Source organism: Patella vulgata, chromosome 6 (assembly GCF_932274485.2).
Source record: "Patella vulgata chromosome 6, xgPatVulg1.2, whole genome shotgun sequence".
NCBI lineage: Eukaryota > Metazoa > Mollusca > Gastropoda > Patellidae > Patella > Patella vulgata.
The window spans coordinates 15,863,999-15,890,422 of NC_065884.2; the positions used below are offsets into that span (position 1 = coordinate 15,863,999).

The window sequence follows — 26,424 nt, forward strand, 5'->3', positions numbered from 1 at the left end:
AATATAAATAAAGTGCTGTATTCGCCTGCAATACCCTGGGTTCTACAGAAAAAAACCCCATCTGTTCAAGGGTACCGCATGTGGGTCCAACTGAGGAATGTTCATCAGGTGTTACCAACATGCAGGTTGAAATATATAGAATGATACCACCGGCAAAAGAGTCCAAAACTGAGATATGAGAAGACATGTAGAAGTAATTGAGTGTGTACAGTTAAATCGTGTTTCGTTGTTCGGGAATAACATTTTGAATAACGAATAACGAGACAGAACGCGTTTTGTTATTCGGGATTGAAATAAAATTATTATTTTTTTCTTAAGAATTTAACGTCCTGAACCGACCATGAACCGACAATGCTAATGAACACGAGCATGTGCTAGGCAATGTGCTATATGAAGCAAAGCAATTTCTGAAGTTTCAAAACTATCCCTACTTTAAACTTTGTTGCTCCGTTGATGCTTCTGTAACCCGAGGTGGCTTTGTCCGCCCCCCGCTGCCTGTGTAATATTCTCTTCGACTATTGGAACTAATTTCGGATTGACTGTTTAAATCATTAAAGGCTACAGTTTTCATGTTTTCAGACGCAGAAAGGAAGTCCCGACCAACTCCTACAGCGTCGCCAACCGTTTCCAGACGTAATTTCCTGGGATCTCTTGAAAACCGAACTATTAAACCATGTAATAGCTTTGTTACGAGAGTCTATATAATAAATTTTAACACTATAGTTTTGGTTTTTAATTTTATACACCCCCCTCCAATTTTAATTTTGTAATTGTCGTACCTTTCGTCTACATTCGTTTTTGGCACAATGATGCTATCCTAATTAAAAGGAATACGCCATGATCGAGCCAGCGTCTCACAGTGCCACCATGGCGTCTAATTGACTTAGGGGAAGGAAGTCTCGGCAATTAATCATTTTGCTTATGCTAGGTTTCCATTATCACGATTCGCGCTACGATTGAAATCGTGGTTTTAATCGTGGAGTAATCGTGGTGATCCTATCAGGTCTTATAATATACTGTGGTCAGTCGTAGCAATTGTGGTGATCGTATCAAAACGTATTCGAACGTTTCTGCACGTACCAGATCGTGAACTCAGTAGGGACTATCCTATCGTAACGCATCGCACGAGAGATGAAACTAGCATTATCGAGCTCGAATAACGAGTCGGGCGTGTTTCGTTATTCGAGATTCAAATAAAATTATTTTTTCTTGGAAATCTTATATCATTATTGTCCGTTTGAAAGGGGTTATCAGAAATTCAATTGACATATTCGTCGCACAAATGTAAACATCATACACATTTTAAAAACGATCGGGTTATAATTGTAGCCTCCAGAGGGTTCACAAGTAGAACACCACAGATGTACGGACATGTGCGTCAACAAGATCTGAAATATGTTATGAGGGACATTTTGCCCGGATTGCGGCGCTGCTACGGCCTATTTTTATTTCGAATTCCATCTGTCAGTGTTCCTTTACGTGTACAAGGGATCTAGTTTTTTTTAAATACTATCCGAATGACTAGACATAGTCCTTGCAAGCCCCTCTGTCCTGCACTACTGACAGGAGGGGTGGGGGCAAAGGATCGTACATTTCAATGCACTGGGGTTATAAAAAGCCAACTCATATGTAATGAATGGAGTTTGTCATTAACTATAACAGTAGAAAAAATTTGAACACTTATATGGATGTACTACTTCAGAATTTTATTATCATGCTACGTTTCAACACTCATACAGGTATCGTTATCAAGCATATTATCTTGATAACGATACCTGTGTGAGTGTTGAAACGTAGCATGATAATAAAATTCAGAAGTAGTATATCCATATAAGTGTGTCAATTTTAGTGAAATCGATTTCGTTGTCTTATATAACAGTATACTAATTACAGTTAATTATTAATACCAGGTTAAGTAATTAATAATATTCATGAATGCACATACCTTGAGGTAATGGTTTACATCAACATCACGTGTTTATATCCGACATTATATCCCAAAATATATACATACACCTCTATTTACACTATGAATGAATAGTCTCGATCAGTTTATATCACAGCTGATAGATTTTATAAAGATACGATGGACTTGTAATATGAGACTACAGTATTAATACCAGTGACGGGTAAACAAATCGATTGATCCATAGTTACCAATACAATTCACTATACGAGTTTCATAAATACCATTGAATTTAGGTCATAAATTTAATTGTTCAGTTGGACAAAATATTTGTATCGTCCGTCAAGTGCAGGCTTACTGTTCTATTAAATTTTCGTATGAGCAGTGCTGAATTAACCATTAAGCCACATAATGTCGGTTTGGGTAAGCGTTATGGCAAGATCTTGGGATAGCCTACGGTTAACGCTAACCTTGTTTACAATTGAGTGCTTAGGGCCTCTGTGGGTCTTTATCCGGTCCGTATACATCTTGACGTTCACGTAAAAGAATCTCTGACAGCTGGATTTCAAGTGCTGACCAGGAGAATTTTCTCCCATAACACAATGCATATTGGCGCCTGCCCAGTTCTAATAGAATAGCAGGACATAAAACCCCATTTCCTTTATTCAATAAGGACGAAACTATTTAATATATATGTCGAAAAATCTAACCAGAATATCCCGGTTTCGATGCACAGATAATGGCCGAGAAAGTGCATTGAGATTTTCTAGCCTGGTTTCACACAGTAAAATACGGCCTCTGGTCAACTGAAATTGAAATAAAAATAGGATCCCTTTTCCTCTCTCTTAGAGAGCTGATTCTGGGACTTTAGGACTTCGTATATTTTCAACAACATTGGACATAAAGGGGATAATGATGTTCTTTAGAGTTTAATAATATGGATGAATTTAAAATCATAAATGCTATTACTGTAAAATGATAATTACTATACTATTTAATGTATTAACAGGCTACATAGATCTTTTTTCAACCACAATCCACAAAAACTTGTAATTATAAATCCCAAATATGAAGAAGTATTAAATTTTTTTATTTACAATTACATTCTATACTGTCAGTTTATTATGAACAAAAAGTTAATAAATATCAATTCCTCAAGTCAACTAGACCACATAATATACATTCCAATATTTAAAGGAGCTAAGTCGCTAATATTTGGGACCTAGAAATTGACACAAATGGGTCGCAACACATGCAATAATGTAATATGAATGTATATAAATTGATTTACATTCAATCGTTTCTGTTTTTACTGAAATTTCTAATCAGTTAGGTTCAGCGACATATGCCAGTATTCTCAATCGAATTTCAATCTCTAGCTTCTGGTTATTCCAGTCTACGCCAATAGTATTTATTGGGCATGCTCTCAAGATAAGAATATAGCGTCACCGTTTGACATGACTTGTGGAATATGCCTAGCCTCGTTTTCCGAGTCCCTTATTACACATAGCGCTGAAACGCATTATGGTACATGATTCGTGTACCAATTGTAAAATGTTTATTTTGTCTTAAATATTGGATATCAGAAGGGCACCTTTTCCCGGTAAGATCACAACATCAGTATTGATTTAAACTGACAAATATTCATGTTTTCAATGTTGAAGATTTTGGGTGATATTGAGTTAGAGACTTAGCTACTTTAAATTGGAAGCAATAAATCAATTCAATATCAGATCCATCAGATATTCTTAAAAAGTAAAACCTTAAAATTCATTAAAACAGTATTATCAGCTGAAATCATCATACGAACGCTTTTTATATTTTCTAGATAATTCTGGGTTATATTGGGAGTTATATTTGCGCGATCTTTCACGTGAAATGTCATCTTCGTCTTCAGAATCTGATTTTTTGGAGTTATCTCCCGTTAACTTTGAAAACAATTCACTGGTTCTGTATTTCTCTTTATTTTCACGTTTTAACCTTTCAGCTCTCAGCTGTTCTATAGTTTTACTTGTGCTGGGTCTAGGTAGATGTTTATCTTGTTTACTTTCTGTATGTTTTTGTTTACCGTGTTTATTTTTCTGTAAATAAAAAAAGAACTTGTTTAGACTAACATACAGTTTAATTTTATTAATTAGCAGTAACGGGTAATTAGCAGTGGGAGGAAACTGGAGGACCCAGAAAAAACCCCACAAGGTTGGACAGGCTCCCTGTCACATACAAGAGGGGAATCAAAGCCACACCACTTGACTCAATGGCAGACCTTATGATCCCCCCCCCACCACAAAAAAAAAAAATTGTTTGTTTTAATTTGGACTTATTTCGTTAGATGAAATGAGGTTTAATCCCATACAGTTCTGCACCATGATAATGTACTGGGCTATAAAGATGGTCATATGACCATGCTGGGTAATATGTGGGAAACAGACAGTGGATTTCCATGATTCCATCTACCCTTCATCTAATTCAAACTACAATAGTTTTATTACAAGGGCATAGGCTGTTGTTTTCTTCCCATCCGCACGACCAGATGATGTTCCTTGCCAGATTATCTCTCCTGCACTACTCACATGGGGAAACCAATCTGGAAAATTTGGATGAACTTTCTTGGCAAACACCAGGATTGAAATCAGGACCTCCAGGTTAGTGAGCCAGCACCTTACTCGCTCTGCCACTCCACTGAGCTATTTTGTAATCCTTTACTAAGATAATGTTGATATAAGCATAATGCAGGGGTTCGTAACCTCTATTGTTGGAAATATCAAAATACTGTTTTTAACATTATTATTTATTATCTCATTTGTTATCTTCTCAACTTGAGATTTCTTTTTGGAAACATTATCAAAAAAAAATATCAAAAAGTCCAGAATCAACTATTTCCCAGCCTTAAAGGGGCATTATGTAAGATTAGATAAAGAGTTGAAAGTTGTTGCTATAATAGTTAAAAAATAGATAATGAAAACAGAATATGCTGAAAATTTCAATCAAATTGATTCACTCTGAATCGAGATATTAGCGATACAATTTTAGGCTAGCCTTCATCGTAACAAAGTCTCGATTATCCATTTTTATGGTTATTTCAACAATTACAAACATATTCAAATCCACTAAAATATATCACAGGCTAAGATACCATCGAAGGTTGATTTTGGTCTTGATAAGTTAATTAATGTCTAATTAATAATTTATATAACATTTAAGGCCTAAAGAAAGACCTGTAATAGGCAGATTTAGCTTTAGCATAAGGCATGTTAAATAAGATTGTCAAAGTAAATTTAATTAAAAACCTTCTCTTTATGATCTTTGTGTTTTTTCTTCTTTTTCTTTTTATCAATATATTCTTTCATCTGATTCAATGGATCTAAATCAGCTTTCTTTCTGTCTTCTTTGTCAAATCTAAAACAAATGAAAGAAAGAATTACTATACTGCTACATCTGTTGCTATAAGGGAAAAAAAACCAACCCTAATAAGAACTCTAAGCTTACTAAAAAATGAACAGTGGTATCAGGTGTTCAAGAAAGAGTAAATGTGATACCACACAGCATTATTGCAATGTTCACACAATGTTGTATTCATGATTCATTGGCATATTTCGTTAACAATTTTAGAAAATTTCCTGGGGCAGACCTCTTTGCCTTATGTAAAATATTTGGATCAGGGAGTGTAGTTTCTTGAAACAATGACCCTACTCCCTGTCACGTAAAAGTGGGGAACCGAAACCATGCCACTTGACTAAATGACAGACCTTATGATCTAAAGCACACGCCTTAGAGCACTCGGCGTCCAAATACCCTAATCTTGTAAGAGGTGAAATATTGTTATATGCTACTGGTAATCGTTAACTGTGTAACTTTATATTATATGGTAATGTGTTTAACTTTATTATAAGAGGTGAAATATAGTTATATGCTATTTGTAACCAGTTACTGTTTTACTTTATTATATTTACTATGGTAACCACTTACTGTGTAACTTTATTATATTTACTATGGTAACCACTTACTGTGTAACTTTATTATATTTACTATGGTAACCACTTACTGTGTAACTTTATTATATTTACTATGGTAACCACTTACTGTGTAACTTTATTATATTTACTATGGTAACCACTTTTACTATGGTAACTACTTACTGTGTAACTTTATTATATTTACTTCTTTCTTCATCCTCATCATCTTCTTCATGTTTTCTCTTTCTACTTTTACCTGTTATATACCATGGTGTCTCATCTGAAAAAAACAAAACAATACTGATTAAATAGAAATCTATTTTTTTTAAAGCAATTTCTAAGACCGAATAAAAAAATACCTGTGTTTATGCTAATTGGTCACAAAAATTAGGGTTGGTTGGTCGGAAGATCTTTTTTTTTTTTTGGTATTGGTTTTTTTTTTTTGTTGTTGTGAGGTTTGGGGGTATTTCAGCTTTAAATCAGCTATATCGATACTTGCTTTCTACAGCCTTTGTGGCATTAGCAATATACCGTAAATTGTTTATTATTTATTCCCAGAATTTCTAGATGAATTGCCATAAAACAAAGCCGATTCCGATGGTTGTAAATGCCGAAATTCAAATTTCCGGAGAAGACGATGCCAAAAATGACGTATTATAGGTCCTGGACTCCTGGGAAATAAGGAAAATAAGCTTAGGGTTTATGATTTGGGCTAAAAAAAATATAAGTTCGGTCCTAATGTTCTGCTCCGACTAGGCTAATGAAGACGGACATACAGTGTGCTATGACGAAAATTTTGCCCGCACAGCTGCCTACTATTATATCAAATTCCAACTGCCAAGGAATATTTTATGTACACGCCAATGTGTACACGGAACCTCTGTCCTGCACCACTAACAAGGGGGAACCACGCCAGAAAATCGCAGGGACTGAGCACTGGACCTCCAGGTTAGTGGGCCAACGTCTTACTCACTTAGCCAACATGGCTCCAAAATGCTTTAAAGCACATGAGAGATATTGATTGCCTTGGAAACAACATTATTGTAAACATCAACTCTCTTAAACTCTAAGGGATCTCTTTAACTTTAAGGGATATCAACGTCCAACTCTCTTAAATTTACAAGGAATTGAAAGTAAATTTTAAAGACTACCTACTCTGTTCTTCGATGTTACTTTTTCCTAAGTAGGTCAATAAACCAATACTCTTCTCCCATTTTTCTTTTTCGGCTTTCTTTTCTTTAGCATGTTCTTCATTGATACCTTGTTTACGTAACTAAATATAGACAGAAAAAATCCACAAGTCAAGTAATATTGTCAGATTTTAAAGTTTTCTACTTACTGCTTTGTTAGGCTTTTCTGAGTTTTCTTTCATCACTAATGATACTACAGAAGCCAGGCTTGATATAAGCTGACAAACTTAAGTGTAGTATTGAATGATTGTGTCATTTGTCATACTAATAAGTAATTGATATCAATAGATATAAATAAATTTCTGCCTGCAATACAGTTAACCTCATTTATATATTATTAGCAGTTGACCAGATTGCATAGATTGAAAGTAGTATAACTCCGAAACCGGAAGTGGTAGGCCAACGCCACCAGGACTGTTTTAATCCTTGGTTGAGCTACCTTTCTACACCAAATTTCAGCCTAGGGACAGCCCTGAACGGACAAACAAACAAACGACAGTCACAAATATTAGTATATAAATACATGTACAGTTATAGCAGTAGACCAATGTTTCGACCACAGGCACTTCAACTACAGGGATTATATAGGTGCCAACTGGTGCTGATAGTAGTGATAGGAGCTACGGTAACTGTCTCGGGTAAAAAACCTCTCTGGTCAAATATCGGTGTTATCACCACAACTCGGGTATCGTGTAGTTGGGCTATTTTAATGGGAGTTTCTGTGTTTAGTTTCAAAACATTGTTTTTAAATTGTTAAAATTTGTTGAGAATTATTGAACATTATTAGATCCCTACTGTTGTGTAGTTTAAAATAGTACATCTAGATTAGATAATGAATGTTGGGTTTCTACTCAGGGGCGGATCCAGAGGGGGGGCTTGGGGGGTAGACCCCCCCACCCCTGCTCAGCCACATAAATTTTTTTGAAAATCAACACTTTTTATGAGAAAGGTTTCTCGGCCGTGTGCTTTATCCTTTATCGTCAGATTTGGGACAGGATGGGCACTCAAAGCACGAGAAAATGATATGGAGATTATGTGATATCACAATTAATGCTTTGCATCCATGAAATTGAATCACAATGTCATTGTATTCATTCATAATAAAAATTGACGTCAAACGAGGTGTTGAATTTCTCTGTTTAAAAAGCTCAATGTGTATGTATATACGCCAAAATGACGATAGAGACCATGCGGGAGGGGGGGGGGAAATACATTGTCTTAGGAACATGACCCCCCCCCCCTGCAAAAATTCCTGGATCCGCCCCTGCTACTGTTTACTTTCCCAAGTGGTGTTGAATAATTAAAGGAGCTAAATCTCTATTCTTTGGCACCTAGACATGAACACAAATGGGTCGCAACTTTGGATGATACTTAGCTAGAGACTTAGCTACTTTAATAAACTTATTCAGACAATAATCAACTCTTGATGCCATCGCTAGCCTGCGATATTTAGTGGATTGTAATCCATTTTGTGAAGGATAATCAAATGTAAAAATGGATAAACGAGACTTTGTTTTTTATCGTACTGACTTTAGAAATGATGAAGGAGGCTAGCCTAAAATTCAAAAGCTAATATATTGGCTCAGAGTGGAGCAATTTGACGAAACTTTCAGCATATTCTATTTACGTTATCTATTTATTTTTTTAACTATTACTAAAGTTAACTCTTTATCTAATCTTCCATAATGCCCCTTTAACAGACTGCTTGAAAATAAACATAAAATACAGAGAATCCCACTAAAACAGCACAACTACTTGATACCAGTGGTGCTGATTCATTTTACCTACCCCATCTTCTATTTCCTTGAAGAAATTTATATTGCCTGATTTTTCTATTTCACTAGGAACGATCTGTGAAGATGAACCACTTGTAATTTGATTTGTTTCACCATCAGTAGTAAATTGTATTTTATCTTTAGCTCGACTACGTAATATATCAGTTCTAGCCTCTTGTTCCTGTAATAACATAAAACACAGGTCAGTTGCACCACAAAATACACATAAAATGATGGATTTTTTGAGGGGGAATTGGAAATTATAATACAGGAGTGGGAAACACCTGACTAAACTTTCATGGTCGAGAAAGTTCATCAGGATTTTCAGGCATGGTTTCTCCTTGTCAGTGGTGCTGGAAGGGCCTGACAAGGACAGCTGTCTAGTTGTTCTGATGAGATGAAAAAGCGATGTCCCGTGTACACATTGGCATGTACATTAATGATCCCTTGGCAGATGGAATTCGATATGAGAGTAGGCCATAGCGCCGCTGTCCGGCAATATTTCCCTCATAGCACATATTGGCGTGCACGTAAAAGATCCCTTGGCAGTTGGAATTCGATATTAGAGTAGGCCGTAGCGCGGCTGCCCGGGCAAAATTTCCCTCATATCCTACTGTATGGCATATGCCCGTCTTCATTAGCCCAGTAGAAGCAGAACAGTAGGATGTTAAACTCTATTTCATTTCATTTCTAAACTTTCCTACCATGATAACACACTGAAAATATTAATCTAAAATTTAAACAATAATTGTTGGCAAAATTTCAGAATAAATTCAACTGATCCCCAAAACAAGTTTGACCTTTTTTTTTTTTAAAAAATGGACCAATTTACTCTATAGCATTGATCAACAGGGATATTTTGTGTCACTCAAACTACATCATTATGTTCGGTCTACCACCACAATAATACTTGTATTACAAGATTATATTCCCATGTATTATATGCAGTTTAATGGTCCAGTGCGGGACATTAAGTAATATATTGATATTATTGCACGAGGGCTATATCTATATATTACGCAATTAAACAACTTAAAATACAGCCACTATCCAGTACATGCATTTCAATAAAATATGTCACGGGGGTCCAATATTTCAAATAGTATAAATAATGCATGCTTGGCACATTGCCCGTACCATTCAGTGAAATAATGGTACACCAACATAAAAGGATGACATCACATCTGTATTTCAAACACAACAAATTTATCTTACATCAGAGTTGTCATTTAATATCAATAACCTACAGACATAGGCGTACGGGCTGGGATTTTGGGCACCAAATACTGGGAAAATTTGGGCACAAAATTGTACTTTGTAAAAGTTGTATATAAAAAATATTGTGTTCATAAATGTGTCCAATTTAACAGTGAATTTATTATTATTATGTAACATACTAAGAACCTAACTACATTTTTTGGGCACCAACCACCACCGCCCCCCCAGTGAAAAATTTCCCCGTACACCTATGCCTACAGATAGCTTCTATTCCTGGCGAGATGATCGAAAACATGGCTCAACTAACTGGCCTTTGTACATACCATAGGCCTTTATATTCTCTATTTCATATGATGTAGCTTGTTGGTTGATCGAGTTGTCGTTGAGTTGTCGTTGAAATGATTGCTGCAAGTCTGAGTAAAAACAAATATATGAAACTTACAGCTAGTGCTATTTTTCGTTCTTTTTCTTTTTCCGCTTCTGCAGCTTTTTCTTCATCTTTTCTCACTCTCTCTATATTCTTCTTAGTTCGGACATGCCAACTAAATTAAATATTTAACAATTGTTTAGTGTTAAGTTTATACTATTTGTCTCACTCCCCATTGTATTAGGGAGTCACAGTGGCTCAGTGAGCTGTCCATGAAAGTTCCCTGGGATTTTCCAGCTTTGTTTCTCCTGTATCAGTGGCACAGGACAAGGCCTGTCAAGGAAAGCAGCTAGTTCCTGTGTACATGGTGGCATGTATGTAAAAGAAACCTTGAAAGTTGGAATTCATTCATTCCAGGGTAGTAATAAGTAATAGGCCTAGTACTAGTAGTAGTATAGGTAAAACAAAGGGTCATACATGTGTATGTATATATATATAATCATTAATTTGCTTTCTTCCATATTTTCTGTATCTCATAAAATAATTCTATTTTATCTGGAACATAGCGACACCAGAATATAGAATCATAGAATGCAAAACAGAAACTTTGATTGTTGCTGACTGAATTATGTGAATATAAACAACAAACATTGAACATACAAAATTTCGTCTTGATGGCCACGTGCGGGGTCAGTAGTTTTATTAACTTGAGTTTATCTAACTAAAACTTTACACTGACCTTTTGTGGTGCAAAATATTCATCCTGATTATGCACCAGGCGATTAATTTGAACTGCTTTTTGTAAACGTTTTACTATCGAAATCTACTTTCACTTTGTTTCTCTATAAGGCTACTTCCGTTTTTGTTATATGGAGTTGTTTCCCTTTGACTTGCGGCTGGCAATCAGGATAAGCGCATTTAGCCAATGAGGAACACATCAAACAGACCGCATTTTTTTAAAATGGAATATCAATCACTGGTTTTATTGTAATACTAGCACGACGTTTCGGCAAGTATCCTAATATCGCTATCAAGCACAAATGATTGTTCATCACAATAAGTTAATCTTTCAGACCCGAAAAAACATCGGTACAGATTTCACTTAAAGCACAGTTAAAGGAGCTAAATCGCCAATATTTGGGACCTAGAAATTGACCCAAATGGGTCGAAACGCATATAATAATGTAATCTGATTGTATATAAACTGATTTACATTCAATGGTTTCCTTTTTTACTCTAATTTCAAATCAGTTATGTCCAGCGAAATACAGCATGTGTCTCAACCCTATAGCAACTTCTAGCGTCTGGTTATTCCAGTCTATTAAGCAGGCTTTCCAGTTGAATATGTCTAGCCTCGTTCTTTCTGGTCACTTGTTGCAAATGACGCTAAAACGCACTATGGTACACGATTCGTGTACCAATGGTAAAATGTTTTATTTTGTCTTAAATATTGGATATCAGAAGCCTGCCTTTTCCTGGTAAGATCACAACATCAATGTTGATTTGAATTGACAAATAATTCGTATTTTCAACGTGTAAGACTTTGGATGATATTGAGTTAGAGACTTAGCTACTGTAATATATCTAGTACAATCTGATTAAAACACAGATCCTATTTCGTTTCGTTTTTATAGTTAGCACGTGCGCGCTATATCACAAGGCCTGTCACTGAGTCAACTGGCGTGGTTTCGAATCCCCGGTTGTACCATCTTCAATAGAAGGCTTGATCTCGCATATACGTACATCTTATCCGTTAGATGTTGTAAAACTCGCGATCGTTGCTTCAGGAACATGCGGTTGTACGTGACAAGGAGTAGGGTCGCCTGTCCAACCTCGTGGGTTTTTTCCGAGTCCTCCGATTTCCTCCCACTGCTAAAGACCCCAACGCGAAAGCGAATTCGTTTTACTTTGTCTTTACTGCACTAGGATCTGGAAGACGTGTTCTGAATGATATGAGCTATTAGCCAATGAGACGGTATGTTACGACGAGCTTTAGGCGTGTTTTGCACGGAACTGTGGGTAATCCACTAGTAACACCAATAAATGCTGATTGGTTAATCAAATGTCTGACGTTATAGGATCAAAAGCCGCTCGTATGACCTCTGACGCGACCTATCGCTACAACCGGTCAGATCTTCATATAGTGTAGGCCATCGAAAGTATAAAAAAAAACGAAACGAAATATTGAACTGTATTTTAATCAGAATGTATCTAGACTTACGTGTAAATCATGCTACTCTTCGGGATCCTGTTGATGATTTGTTTTGTACGTGTTCAATTTCTATTATTTTTATTATTACTATGTTATCCCAAAACGTAGGATATATTGTATTTTCATCGTTCGTAATTTGTTTTAGTTGAGGCGTGGGTTCGTTAATTTATTCATATATGTCGTTTCATATAAGTACGCAACTCACTTTCTTGTAGCTGGATGTAATTATACAGGACTTCGTATACCGTAGAAATGACCTAGTCTATCCATACGTCATATCTCTTGACATAAATGACTATTTCATATTTTGGAAGATGTTTGTAAGTTTTGAAGGCATTCTCTTTTGGTTATATTTTTTATATGAGATTATAATTATTTGATACGTCTTTGTGCCCTGTTGATATTTTGAAGGGAATTAATGCGAATTATTATAGAAATGTGGCTAAGTGGGTAAGACGCAGGCTCGCTAGCCTGGAGGTCGGGTGTTCGATTCCTGCATTGGCCGAAAATGTTCACCCAGATTTACTGGCGTGGTCCCCCCTTGTCAGTGGTGCAGGACGGCGGGCCTGGCAAGGACAGTTGTCTAGTCATTCGGATGAGACGAAAAACCGAGGTGCCGCGTACACATTGCCAAACGGCGCGAGGGCCAGGGTACCAAAAGATAGGGGGGGGGGGGTCTGGGGGTCTTCCCCCGGCCACTAGAAAATTCTGAAATTTGTCAATTCCGAGAACGCTGTTTAGAGCGCCTCTAGCATTCCAAACTCCAACATAAAACCCTTTAAAATACATGACAATGAAAGAGACAAAAGCCTGATTATTCACAATTTTCGTATCATGAGCAATTCATCTTATAACAAATTCTTTTTAATTTGACATTCAATACACCAATCGTCATCAAGAAAATATAATAAGCTTTTTGAACGAGACAGTAGATTAAGAGACACGATTATTGCAAGAGCTCATATTCAGGATACAGACACGAGACACTATAATGAGACAATAATCGACCGAAATAATTGATGCGCTGATCAGATTTCAAAATGAATTCAGATAATATTTTCACAATGTCTATTTCGTCCATTCTTAACTTGTGAATTTTGGCAAATAGACGATTGTTCAGAGAATTCTGAGACATTGTGCACCTAGTCCAGGTTTTCAGATGTCGCATCTGGCCAAGGCATGCACTCATAGCTGATAATGAGAGTGCGAGAGCCGGTTCGCGACCGACCAGAGAGCCATTACATATCTATCATTTAGTAAAAAGGTTGAAAACTTTCATCATTAGGGCATGGGTATACATGTATACCCCAGAAAAAGGCAGGGTACCATTTGTATACCCTGGTACCCGGGTTCCGGCGCCCCTGGGATTAACATAGGATCAAAGGATGATTTGACTTCTTTATTTTCACAATGAAGGAACATACATTAAAAGTCATTACAACTATAATTCTAACAAACCAATACAGCACATAGAAATACAACATATCGCAACAGATAGTAGTCTTTACGGTTATCGTAATTAACGTCTGCCTCCATATCGAGCCCTTTTCCATGTCTTCTAAGCTACTACCGGAATTATTCTGCCATGGTCTAAAACATCCGACCCATTTGTACTAAAGTAACTTTCATAAAAATTAATTATAGTTGTACAATCATTAGTAGCACTAAATAAAGGAATATGTAAACGTGTGATAACTGACCAGCTGAACATATATTATATTACTAGCAGGATACCCGGCTTCGCTCGGGGGTCATAACTCCGAAACCGGAAGTGGTAGACTAACACCACCTGGCCTATGTTACTCCCCGGTCCGAGCTACCCCTATACCCCAAATTTCAGACTCGGGGCAGATGTAGCCGCCAACCCCGAACAGACTTCGCTCGGGGGTCATAACTCCGAAACCGGAAGTGGTAGACTAACTCCACCTGGCCTATGTTACTCCCCAGTCGGAGCTACACCTATACCCCAAATTTCAGACTTGGGGGCAGACCTAGTGTAGCCGCCAACCCCGAACAGACAGACTTCGCTCGGGGGTCATAACTCCGAAACAGGAAGTGGTAGACTAACGCCACCTGGCCTATGTTACTCCCCGGTCCGAGCTATTCCTATACCTCAAATTTTCAGAGTCGGGGCAGACCTTGTGTAGCCGCCAACCCCGAACAGACCGGCTTCGCTCGGGGGGTCATAACTCCGAAACTGGAAGTGGTAGACTAACGCCACCTGGCCTATGTTACTTCCCGGTCCGAGCTACCCCTATACCCCAAATTTCAGACTCGGGGCAGATGTAGCCGCCAACCCCGAACAGACAGACTTCGCTCGGGGGTCATAACTCCGAAACCGGAAGTGGTAGACTAACGCTACCTGATCTATGTTACTCTCCGGTCCGAGCTACCCCTATACCGCAAATTTCAGACTCGGGGAAGACCTAGTGTAGCCGCCAACCCCGAACAGACAGACAGACAGACAGAAAGACAGACAGACAAACAACAGTCACAAATATATATATAGATAGATTATCTGTTATTAAAACGAGCAATCATGTGGTGATTTACTAACTAAATTAATTAATACATGTGTGAACACCTGCCCATAACATTGATTAATATTTACTTCCCCACTAAATCTGTGAAACAGACAAAATAATTATAAATTAATCTAATCATCATTTCCTTACTTATTATTATCCATCATTAAAACGGGCAATCATGCGCAGTCTCTCACAATGGACAATGCCCAGAAGTCTGATTAAAATACAATCTGATTAAAATACAGATCTATATTTCGTTTCGTTTTTTTATACTTTCGATGTCCGACAGTGTAGTAAAGACAAGTAAAACGAAATTTTGAACTATAAAAACGAAACGAAATAAGATCCGTGTTTTAACCAGATTGCAGAAAATATTGTTTTGTGGACAATTTTAGTGCTAGAGATGCAGTCATCATAGAAGGCCTGTAATATAAGCATTCATATGGAGTCAAGTACATGATAAAAAGCGAGTAACCCATCTCAAGTTTTCTTCTATAAATTGGCTTTTCGATTATAATTAGTTTTCATTGTGGGCAAGACTAATAGGTGCCTCCGTGCTCCGCTGCAGGTAAGATCTCTCTCTGACTGATCCGCAAGTCACCAAAAAGTAGACTCGATCAGGAAAGTTCACCATAATTTGGTTGCTAGTGACTATTTTAAATGATTGAAATGAAATGGAGTTTAACATCCCACTTTTCTACACCGACTCGGTACATGGAGACGGGTGTACGCAATGCAGTATGTCATAAGGGAAATTTTGCCCGGGCAGCGACATTCTGGCCTAATCTTATTTCCAATTTCAAATGTCAAGGGTTTTTTTTACGTGCACATCTATGTGTACACGGGACCTCGGGTTTTCGTCCCATTCGAAGGACTAGGCACTGTTCCTTCACAGGCATCCCCGTTGAGAAGACGTCCATATCTCAAAGCCACATACGCTCACATCGGGGATCGAAACCACAACCGCAAGCCAGAGGTGACCAGTCAGTTAAGAGTTCAAAGCGCTACGTTCTAGACCACTAGGCCATCCCAACTCCCCGAAACGGGCATATAAATTGACAAATTAGTCCGAGTCGCCGACACCCATTCTGCTCTGAAAATTTCCTGTATAAACAACCAATTATGGCCTTATTCACAAGAACTTTCACTAAAATATTTTCAGAATATTAATGGTACATTGGCTGGGCACTAAAACCATTGCCCAAGTTTTAGCTCATGGCCAATTCTAAAAATATTTGGGTTTATGTTTTCTTGAATGAGGTACCAGTACAGAAACCGTCAATAAAGCAGTAGGAGGGCGCAATGTCGCGATTTTAGCGCACTGATGATATAAATATTGGGTTAAAGATACCCCCATCCCCACCTTTACATTGTGTTCCACAGGCTCTATGAGACTATGCGACATTGTGATATATTGGATTTAAATAACTACAACAAGATTTAGGCAAAATGATAACACTTTTATTTTTGGCTATATATAAATATATAAATACTTGTATTTAGGATTAAATATGCTGCTTTTATACTTTTTCATAACGCCTTGTTGACGTCACTTCACCTGACGTCATATCCTGAAAAATATAATATTCATAAAGAGTAAATTCCCAGTATACCAGAAGGCCAATTATATTTAATTATGTATTTTCTTATTAAATATAACCAAAATGGGGGTCAAAAAGTAATTAGATAGTAATTCAGAAATATTAAAATCAGGTTAGATGCAATGTTGAACGGCGTGTATGTATGTTAGGGGGGAGGGGGGTGTTCTGAAGTTTGCGCTTTAAATAGATCATAAGGTCTGTCATGAGTCAAGTGGCGTTATTTCTATTAAAAGCTTGTACATGACAATGAGTAGGATCGCCTATCAAGCGTCGTGAGCTTACTCCGGGGAGGTATTCGTCACTTAATCTGGAATAATGTTCCTTAATTGCCTTCATAAAGTGGAATTCCCTTCGAAATTGAATGGAATTGAATGACGCTACTTGGCCTCAGTGTCCAAACGTTTCACTACCGCGGTCCTTTCTATTAAATCCTTCAAGTACGCAGTGATATCATTATAAATTAAACTTATATGTATATGGGGTACCTAGTGGCGCTGCTGTGCTGTGCGGGCAGATTTCACAAGCCCAAAATACTAAACAGCCACAGCTTTGATTGAATTCTCACCACGGGACAAAATGTGTGTAACAATCCCCCTTCGTCCAGTATGTATAATCCAACGGAGTTCCGAATGTCGATGCTGTGCTGATGGATGGTGGGGTCTAAATATATAAGGCCACCTGCAGATTTCGTCCAGATTGCGCTAACCCTAGCCCTAATCCTAACCCTAACCCACAATCATCGGTAATAATCACGTGCCAGCTAGCCCTGTTTACATCGTGACCTTGAAGAAATCTGCAGGTGGCCTTAATATTATGACCTGATCCTGATGGATACCTACCATGATCATTGAATCACCTTCTAATCGTCTTACCACCACTGCATCAAAAGGTCCACTAATTGTTTCTATTATTTGATCGTCTTTTATAGAATATACAGCCTGAAATAACGAAAAGATGTTTTATCAAATCCCGGTTTTCACCAGGTATCCTACAACTACAGCACTTTTTAAAACGGATGTTGGACATACTCCTCGCAGTGTTTTGTTTAATTAAAGCTAATCCCGGGCCATTGCTTCGGGGATATGGGTGGGCGTTGGATGGGTAGAGATACCCCTATTGGTTATGTAGTATAAACAAATACAGTAGACATACATGTAGTTATATTTACTTGATAGACAAAAGGGAAATCCTCACCTATCTAATTCTGGCCCGTTCTGCACACATAGACGTAACTACTTCGAGAATAGATCTCTGCTCTGAATAACCACCATCTCTCAACATTAGTATACGATTTTGTAATGCGCTTCTAATCCGTTTCACATCTTTCATATATACAAAGACTAAATGAACCTTTTCTTTTTTATTAAATGGAAGCGAAAGACATGCTTCTCAAAATTTGCAAAGTATACTTAGTGTTTTCGACCAAATTCGTCCATTTAGTAATAAAAAATGTCGGTCAACTAGCTTAGTGTTTGTTCTCAAACGGAGCTAGTTGTAAGTTTAGTATGGCCCTGGCCATGGTAATCATTCCCAATAGTAGCCCAAAGAGCACGATCGGGTGTCCCCTCATCCCCGATAGAAATGACAACGCAATGACAATGGAGTTCTATAAAGTGAAAGCATATCATGTCTAATGTACGACACAGCTTGTAGTTACGACCCGATTGTATGAAGGCACAGTTAGTTTTAATAAGGTTGTAAATTTGAAAGCAGTTAAAGCTAACAAAGATTTCCAGTACCTTTGTTTCTCTACCATCTAAAGCTCTCGTTTCCATCTCTGTATCTAGAACTGCTTTAACCTCAGGGGAGGCAACTGGTGTGTTGGTTTTTATTCGTATATTTTCTCCATTGACCTCGATTTCTTGTGAGATATTATTCTCTGGTGTTAAAAGTTTCAATGCACGAGGAACATTCTGTGACGAAACTCCTGTTGGACATAATAATAACACAACATTTAAAAGTAGAAAAATGTCATTTTAATGGCATTCGCTTTCTTTAAATGCAACTTCTCTGCATTAAAAACACCCAATTCACCTTGCACTATCTAACTACTATACAATATATATTTGTGCGAATTATTCTACTACATACGAATCGGCGCAGCGAAGGGTGGGGGTTCGTTATTTAGTATGCTATGAGGGGAATTTTGACCGAACCCCGGTGCTACTCTTATTTCGATTTCAAACTGCCAGGGTGTATTCAGTCTACTCTCACTGACACACATACAAGACTTCGGGGTTTTGTCCGTATTGTAGATTAGACACGTTTCCTTGTCAGACTCCGCACTCTGACAAGGAAAACCAGGAACTTATCCCACAAACATCAGAATCGAACCTGTATCCTCCCAATTAGTGGACAAGTGTCATACTCACCGAGTCATAGTTGCGTCAACTTCCGAGATAAAACTGCACAAATACAAATATCTTATCATAAACCACTATACCACGTCAGCTCTAAAATAAAATATATTTTTAAATACTGAACCTAATCTTACCAATAATCTCCAGATAAGCTGCAAAATTATCAACACTGACCAATTTCCAAGTTCCGTTTAAACACGCCATTTTATTCAATCGTAATTTAATAATTTTTATAACGGTGAGGTACAAACTGTGTCGTAGTGGGAGATTCTATATCACAGAAACGGGGGGAAATATATTTCCGTAATGAACAAACCTTGCGAAATTATCAACAAAGTTTCCAGAACCTATAAGAAAACACCCCGCAAGGAAAATCAACGTGTGTTATGCCGATATGAATCTACAAGGCACAAATAATACTGTTCATCGTTTGATTATACAAATGAAATACTACCCTCTACTGAAATGGGCATGTCCTATCTGGAATTGTCATTTTATCGAAGTTTGAACTAATTGGTGATATCTCTGACCGTTATCGTTATATTGTTATAAATGTAGATATCGCAGATAACAATCTTTCTGTCTGATTATCCAGACCTCTTACAGCCAAACCTATCATATAAAAGTTATGCTGTCTGCGAAACTGATTGACCGATAAATCGACGATTTTAACCGAAATCGCTTTTAAATATTTCGAGAATTTTGAATGTATTTATTCTGCTTCCGGTTAAAAAAATTGAAACTGTTTATGTAGTTTTTTGTGTGAATGATATTCAGATATAGTTCTCTGTTTGCAGAATGACAAACAGATCAAACGAAATGAACTGAAATGGGGTTCAATGTCCTACTGTTTTGTAGCGACTGGGCTAATAATGACGAGTATATGCCATATAGTGTGCTATGCGGGACATTTTTGCCCAATCAGCGGCCCGACGGCCCACTCTTATATCGAATGCCAACTATCAAGGGTTCTTTACGTGTATGCCCTTCATCCTGGACCACCGCCACTGACTAGGACGAACATCGCCGGAAATTCCCAGTGAACTTTCTCGGTCAATACAGGGATCGAACTAACATTTCGGGGCTAACATATGGTTCAATTTTATTTCAATAATTCGCTTGCGCGTAGGGGTCTTTAGCAGTGGGAGGAAACCGGAGAAAACCCACGAGGCTGGACAGGCGACCCTACTGCTTGCTATGTAGAATCGGGGAATCGAAACCACGCCAGTTGACTCAATGACAGACCTCATGATACAGCGCACGCTAACCATTGTCGCCATCCCCTCCCCCCTCCCCTGCGGTAGTAAGAGGCAAGTATGTTGATTATTCCTATTTGAAAAAATTAATATATCATCTATTTTACTTTCCAAAGGAGGCCTGGTATATATCACATATCTTATTTAAAGGGGCGTTATGGGAGATTATATAAAGAGTTGATTATTCTCGCTATAATAGTTAAAAACTAGATAACGTAAATAGAATATGCTGAAAATTTCAGTCAAATTGCTGCATTTTGAACCGCGATATTAGCTTTTGAATTTTAGGCTAGCCTCGATCATCATTACTAAACTCGGTGCGATAACCCCACCCCCCACCCCCAAAGTCTTGATTATCCATATATCGATTTAATTATTTTTCAAAAATAGTATTCCAATCCGCTAAATATCGCAGTTGAATATGGTCTGGATAAGTTTTAAATTAATATCTAATTAATAATTTATATAACATTTCAGGCCTAAAGAAAGACCTGCAATAGGCAGATTTAGCTCCTGGATAATGTATGTTTAAGTTCGAGAGAAAAACTAATTGGGTATTGCTCATTTTGCTATGACGGGTTACCTTCGCATAATTATTAATAATGATTAATATGGTATTCGAGATAAGGAACTAATCACATTGGTCGATACAAGACAATTGTACTTCCTTATCACATATATTAGGTGTGTTTAATGTTTGACCTACCTCTTCTTTTGTCAGTGTCTGACATGTAATATTTAATAGACGAGTGTTTATGACGAATTTTATTGATGTTTTTTTTTATTATACGTCCACATTCATAATGTGAACGTATTATGCCGTCGCCCCTGTCTGTGTGTGTGTGTGTGTGTATGTATGTATGTGTGTGTGTGTGTGTGTGTGTGTGTGTGTGTGTGTGTGTCTGTGGTTCGCCTACAGGGCGCAATTCTTCATGGATTTTCTTCAAACTTGGTATACTTATTCCTTATACCCCAAGGAAGATCCCTATTGTTTTTGGTGCATGCCCGACCCCCCGGGGCAGAGCCACGCCCATTTCTAGTATTTGTTTGTTTGTCGTCTACAGGCCACATTTCTTAACTAATAATCTTGAAACTTTGCATACACATTCTTTGTACCCTAAGGAACATCCCTATCGTTTGGGGTGCATGCCCAACCCCCAGGGGCAGAGCCACGCCCATTTTCTTTTCGTGTGTCTTTGTGTCGCCTACAGGGCGCAATTCTTACTGGATTTTCTTCAAACTTGGTATACTTATTCCTTATACCCCAAGGAAGATCCCTATTGTTTTTGGTGCATGCCCGACCCCCAGGGGCAGAGCCACGCCCATTTCTAGTATTTGTTTGTTTGTCGTCTACAGGCCACATTTCTTAACTTATAATCTTGCATACACATTCTTTGTACCCTAAGGAACATCCCTATCGTTTGGGGTACATGCCCAACCCCCAGGGGCAGAGCCACGCCCATTTCCCATTTTCTTTTCGTGTGTCTTTGTGTCGCCTACAGGGCGCAATTCTTACTGGATTTTCTTCAAACTTGGTATACTTATTCCTTATACCCCAAGGAAGATCCCTATTGTTTTTGGTGCATGCCCGACCCCCAGGGGCAGAGCCACGCCCATTTCTAGTATTTGTTTGTTTGTCGTCTACAGGCCACATTTCTTAACTTATAATCTTGCATACACATTCTTTGTACCCTAAGGAACATCCCTATCGTTTGGGGTACATGCCCAACCCCCAGGGGCAGAGCCACACTTTATATACTTATTCTTTGTACCCTAAGGAACATTCCTATCATTTGGAACATCCTTATCATTTGGAGTAGGCCCTACATGCCCAACCCCCAGGGGCAGAGCCATGCCAATTTTCTTTTTGTGTGTCGCCTACAGGCCACAATTCTAAATCGATCATCTTGAAACTTAAAATACATATTCCTTATACCCTGAGGTTGGTCCCTTTTCTTTTGGGTGCATGCCCGATTTTGGGGAGATAACTCCATTTAACAATGTCAAACTCCATTTAACAATGTCAAACTGACGTGATATGCTTTAAATAGTTGTCACCCATGTAACATTCGGGTTTTTGTGAGTGGTTTCTGAGAGCCTTTGTTCAACTTATTTTTCAGAACGCTTTGTAAGTGTTAGAAGTATTTATACCGGTTATTTGTTGACGTTTCAAACCACCGTTTTCTCCCCCTTTCCTCCCACTGCTAAAGACCTTTTGGTACTGCAATGACAATGTCTCTCTCTCTCTCTCTCTCTCTCTCACACTAAATAAATTATAAATTCATGTAACTGCAAGTACATGTGCGTTTTCAGGATGTACATTTTTAAAAAGTCTTATGTTTGGGTGTCATTCGTTATTATAATTTAGTACCAAATTTATTATTAATAATTTGTCTTTTAAGAATATTAAGTACTTTTGTCAAAAGCCTAGCCTTCTTGACAAAGTACCTTGTCAATCAAAGCAGAATTGGAATGTGGACGTATATTGTAGCGTTAGCGTTATGTTTAGATAAACGATTAGAAATGACAGAGTAGTAATGATGATGTTCGATAAAAATTTCCTGGATAAGTTCAAATGGGCAATGGCTGTCCTAATAATAGATGTTGACCGATTTCTTGGGAGTTAAAAAGTTAATAAAACAATTACTTCACGATCTCTTCCGTCGACAATAAATCCTGTCGCCATTAAAGTACTCACTATCAATCAACATGTGGGTACTTTTATCATTGGATCATTCACTCGATCTGATGTTTGTTGTTTGCTGCTTGAAATGGCTGTGTAGTTTGTGTTTTGTCAGTCGGGTTATCTTACGAGTTTCGTTTGTGTGTAGTGTGGTCCTCCTACATTAACTATTACAATCAATGTCCGTTTGTGACATGCCCTATCCTTGGGTTTATACAGAATGAATTTTATGGATTCCGAAACAAGCTCTAAAGCTTTATATTTTCCAAATGATACTAAATTTTGTACTGAATTGCACCTGGCTTTAAAACTTGTAAGTCATCGCGTCATCATCATCATCGTATCATTATCACGACTATCGCCACCATCTTCTTCGGCATCATCATCATCATCATCATCATCAGCAGCAGCAGCAACAGCAATTCAAATCTTTGTTATCACCATCACCTTCGCCATCGTCACCACCCTATACTCACAGTTGTTCATAGGGAGCTATCGAAATTCAGAACTATATAAAAGTTCTACGGGTAATGTCATAGAAGTCTTGAAGAAACTTTACGGGGTGTTGGTAATTTTTTTAAAAAATGGTGTGATCGTTCAACTGGTAATATAGCAATCACCAAAGCAATTCTTAATTAAACGTCATAATTCTTATAAATTCATTCATTTATCACCTTCCCTCTTGGACATTATTATAACCCATCAGATCCTTCTATCCTGCACCACTGTCAAGCCCAGGATCGAACCAGGCCCGTAACTGGGGGGGGGGGGGCGCAAAAAATTGACGACCATAAAAACAATAGATATACATTGTCCGTCAATTTTACAGCACCCCCTGAGAACACTTCCCACTCCACACCCCTCGTTGCTCTGAGCTAGTTACGTCCCTGGATCGAACCCGTGAGTTCCTGTCTAGTCACCCACTCACTCGTCGATCCAGCGTGACTCCCCTGGAATGCCACATGTTGTGGTTTCTGATGGTCGCAGTATAAAGTATGGTATGTACATGAATCCATTATCCAAAACAAAATCTAAATACTAAAATCTCAGACCTTACTATCTTCGGCATTTAGGCCTGCTATTATTTAAATTCCCGCGGTCAATGGTTCTATTGTAGACAATGTGTGCACACATGATCATCCCGTTTACGTCATCTCAGTAGCAACACTTTTTATGCCGGCAATACAGATCCCTGAAACGTGATACCTATTCGTCTCTGATTCGACAAGCTGATTAAGGGCCCAGTACCTATCCGCTCGACTGTCTACGAGTACCCTAACTGTTTGTATTCACAGCGAAATAAAATGACGCTGCTTGATACAAAAGTTTTTACCGTATTCAATCTTCAAATTTAAGAAAAAAAAACAACTATAAAAATCCTTTTTTGATATTATTTAAGTAGTCATTTTTTTGTAAATTGTTTTTAAAATGCAAACTTGTAATCCAACTCCGCCCAATCTTTACTTTTTTATTTAGTTAATTGCAATCAACCAATTTATCAGAGAGAGCAAGAGAAAGAGAGATAAGAGAAAGAGGGGATTTAACGTCCACTCGACACAAACTAAGTCATTTCGAGACTAACATGGTTCAATTTTATAATATAAATAATTTGTTTCTGGTGCAGCAGTGGAATGAAATTGGAGGACCGGAGAAATCCAACGAGGCTTGATATGTGATACTACCCCTTATCACGTACACGTTAGGAATCAAAACCATGCCACTGGACTCAGTGATAGACCTTATGATCTAAAGCGCACGCGTTAGACCGTTCGGCAACCGAACCCCCTAATGAGATAAGGATAAGTATAAAATCGTGTCACCACCCTTCTACAGTAAATTAGACTAAATAACACCAGTCCTCACCCTAACCCTTAGTAAATAAAATCAACTAGTGATAAGAATCCTTAGCCCTAACCCCGGGATAGTGAAAAAAAAACCCCTCATTTTTAGAAAATCAAATCCTTAGTAGGAAACACACTAATATGGCTCTCACCAGAGGGCCTCAAATTTATTCTTCTTTCTTCAGAAACCAAAATACCAGAATACACCAAAGCGACATCAAAGGAAGACCAGCGCCACCAACACTAAAAACAGCGAAACACACTATGTATATAAATCTAATGTATTGCATTTATGTTTACTAACACTAGAAAATATCACGAAATGAAATGAAATGAAATGGGGTTTAACGTCCTACTGTTCTGCTCCTAAACTGGGCCATGAGGGAAATTTTGCCCGGGCAGCGGTGCTGCGGCCAACTCTTATATCGAATTCCGACTGCCAAGGGATCTTTTACGTGCAGGCCAATATGTACACGGGACCTCGGTTTTTCGTCCGATCCGAACGATTAGACAGCTGTCTTTGTCAGGCCCTCCGTCCTGCATCACTGACAAGGGGAAACCACGCCGGAAAATCTGGATGAACCTTCTCGGTCAATGCAGGGATCGAACACCCGACCTCCAGGCTAGCGAGTCAGCGTCTTACCCACTTAGCCACGTGATCCCCCGAAATATCACGAACCAAATATTCATATAATATTCATCATCCTAGGTTAGTGCTTTTGTGGAGACTTAACCTCTGCCCCCACCCCCCAATTCTTAAACCTAACCCAAATATTACCTTTAAAATGTTGTTTCAATGACATTTAACATTGAACGGGGAATATAAATGTGTTACACAGGTCACAATTCTAGGGAACACAATTACTCTTTATTATCATTGCCTTCTTAGGACATAAGAAGTCTGGGCGAAACGTCGCTCGGTAATAAAAGTAGTTGTATTCAAATTCAATCTGGTTAAAACAGATCCTATTTCGTTTCGTTATTTATAATTCAACATTTCGTTTTACTTGTCTTTACTACACTAGGATCTGGAAGAGTTGTTATATAACCCGCTTTCTGGATGATGTGAAAGATAAGTCAATGAAACGGCCTGTTGCGGCGAGTTCTTGGCGTAAGGTGCACAGAACTGTGGGTATTCCACTAGAAACATCAGCGCTGATTGATTAATCAAATGTCTGACGTCATAGGATCATAGGGTATGAACCCCGACGCGATATCCCATTACAACCGGTCAGATCCTTATGTAAAGGTGGCCATCGAATGTATAAAAAACGAAACGAAATATAGATCTATTTTAATCAGATTGATTCAAATTGTGTCCCGTGAATAGCCCCCGAAACATATCACTAAAGACATGTTAAAAATAATACAATTAATGCCCTGATAAATTAACGTCGCGAATCCAAATGTTGCATTTCACCACTTGATCGATGATAGAATTGATTATTGCACTCAAATTGATTACTGTACTAGTGGGTGGTTATGAGAGGCGAATGGTTTAAAGCGTGCGCGTTTGCCATTGAGTCAAGTGGCG

The 26,424-nt window shown here is 38.0% G+C and overlaps 1 protein-coding gene across 1 annotated transcript; it reads right to left on the reverse strand.

Annotated features, from left to right (window-relative positions):
- Window positions 1-2,980: 2,980 nt before the first annotated feature.
- LOC126824504 (leukocyte receptor cluster member 1) lies at window positions 2,981-11,263 on the reverse strand. The gene is made up of 7 exons (XM_050553737.2): window positions 11,149-11,263; window positions 10,485-10,584; window positions 8,838-9,005; window positions 7,015-7,132; window positions 6,043-6,139; window positions 5,194-5,302; window positions 2,981-3,987 (listed from the first exon to the last, which is right to left on the reverse strand). Exons 1-7 carry the CDS (start codon window positions 11,169-11,171, stop codon window positions 3,694-3,696), a joined length of 909 nt encoding a protein of 302 aa, XP_050409694.1. The 5' UTR covers window positions 11,172-11,263; the 3' UTR covers window positions 2,981-3,693.
- Between the last annotated feature and the right edge of the window lie 15,161 nt (window positions 11,264-26,424).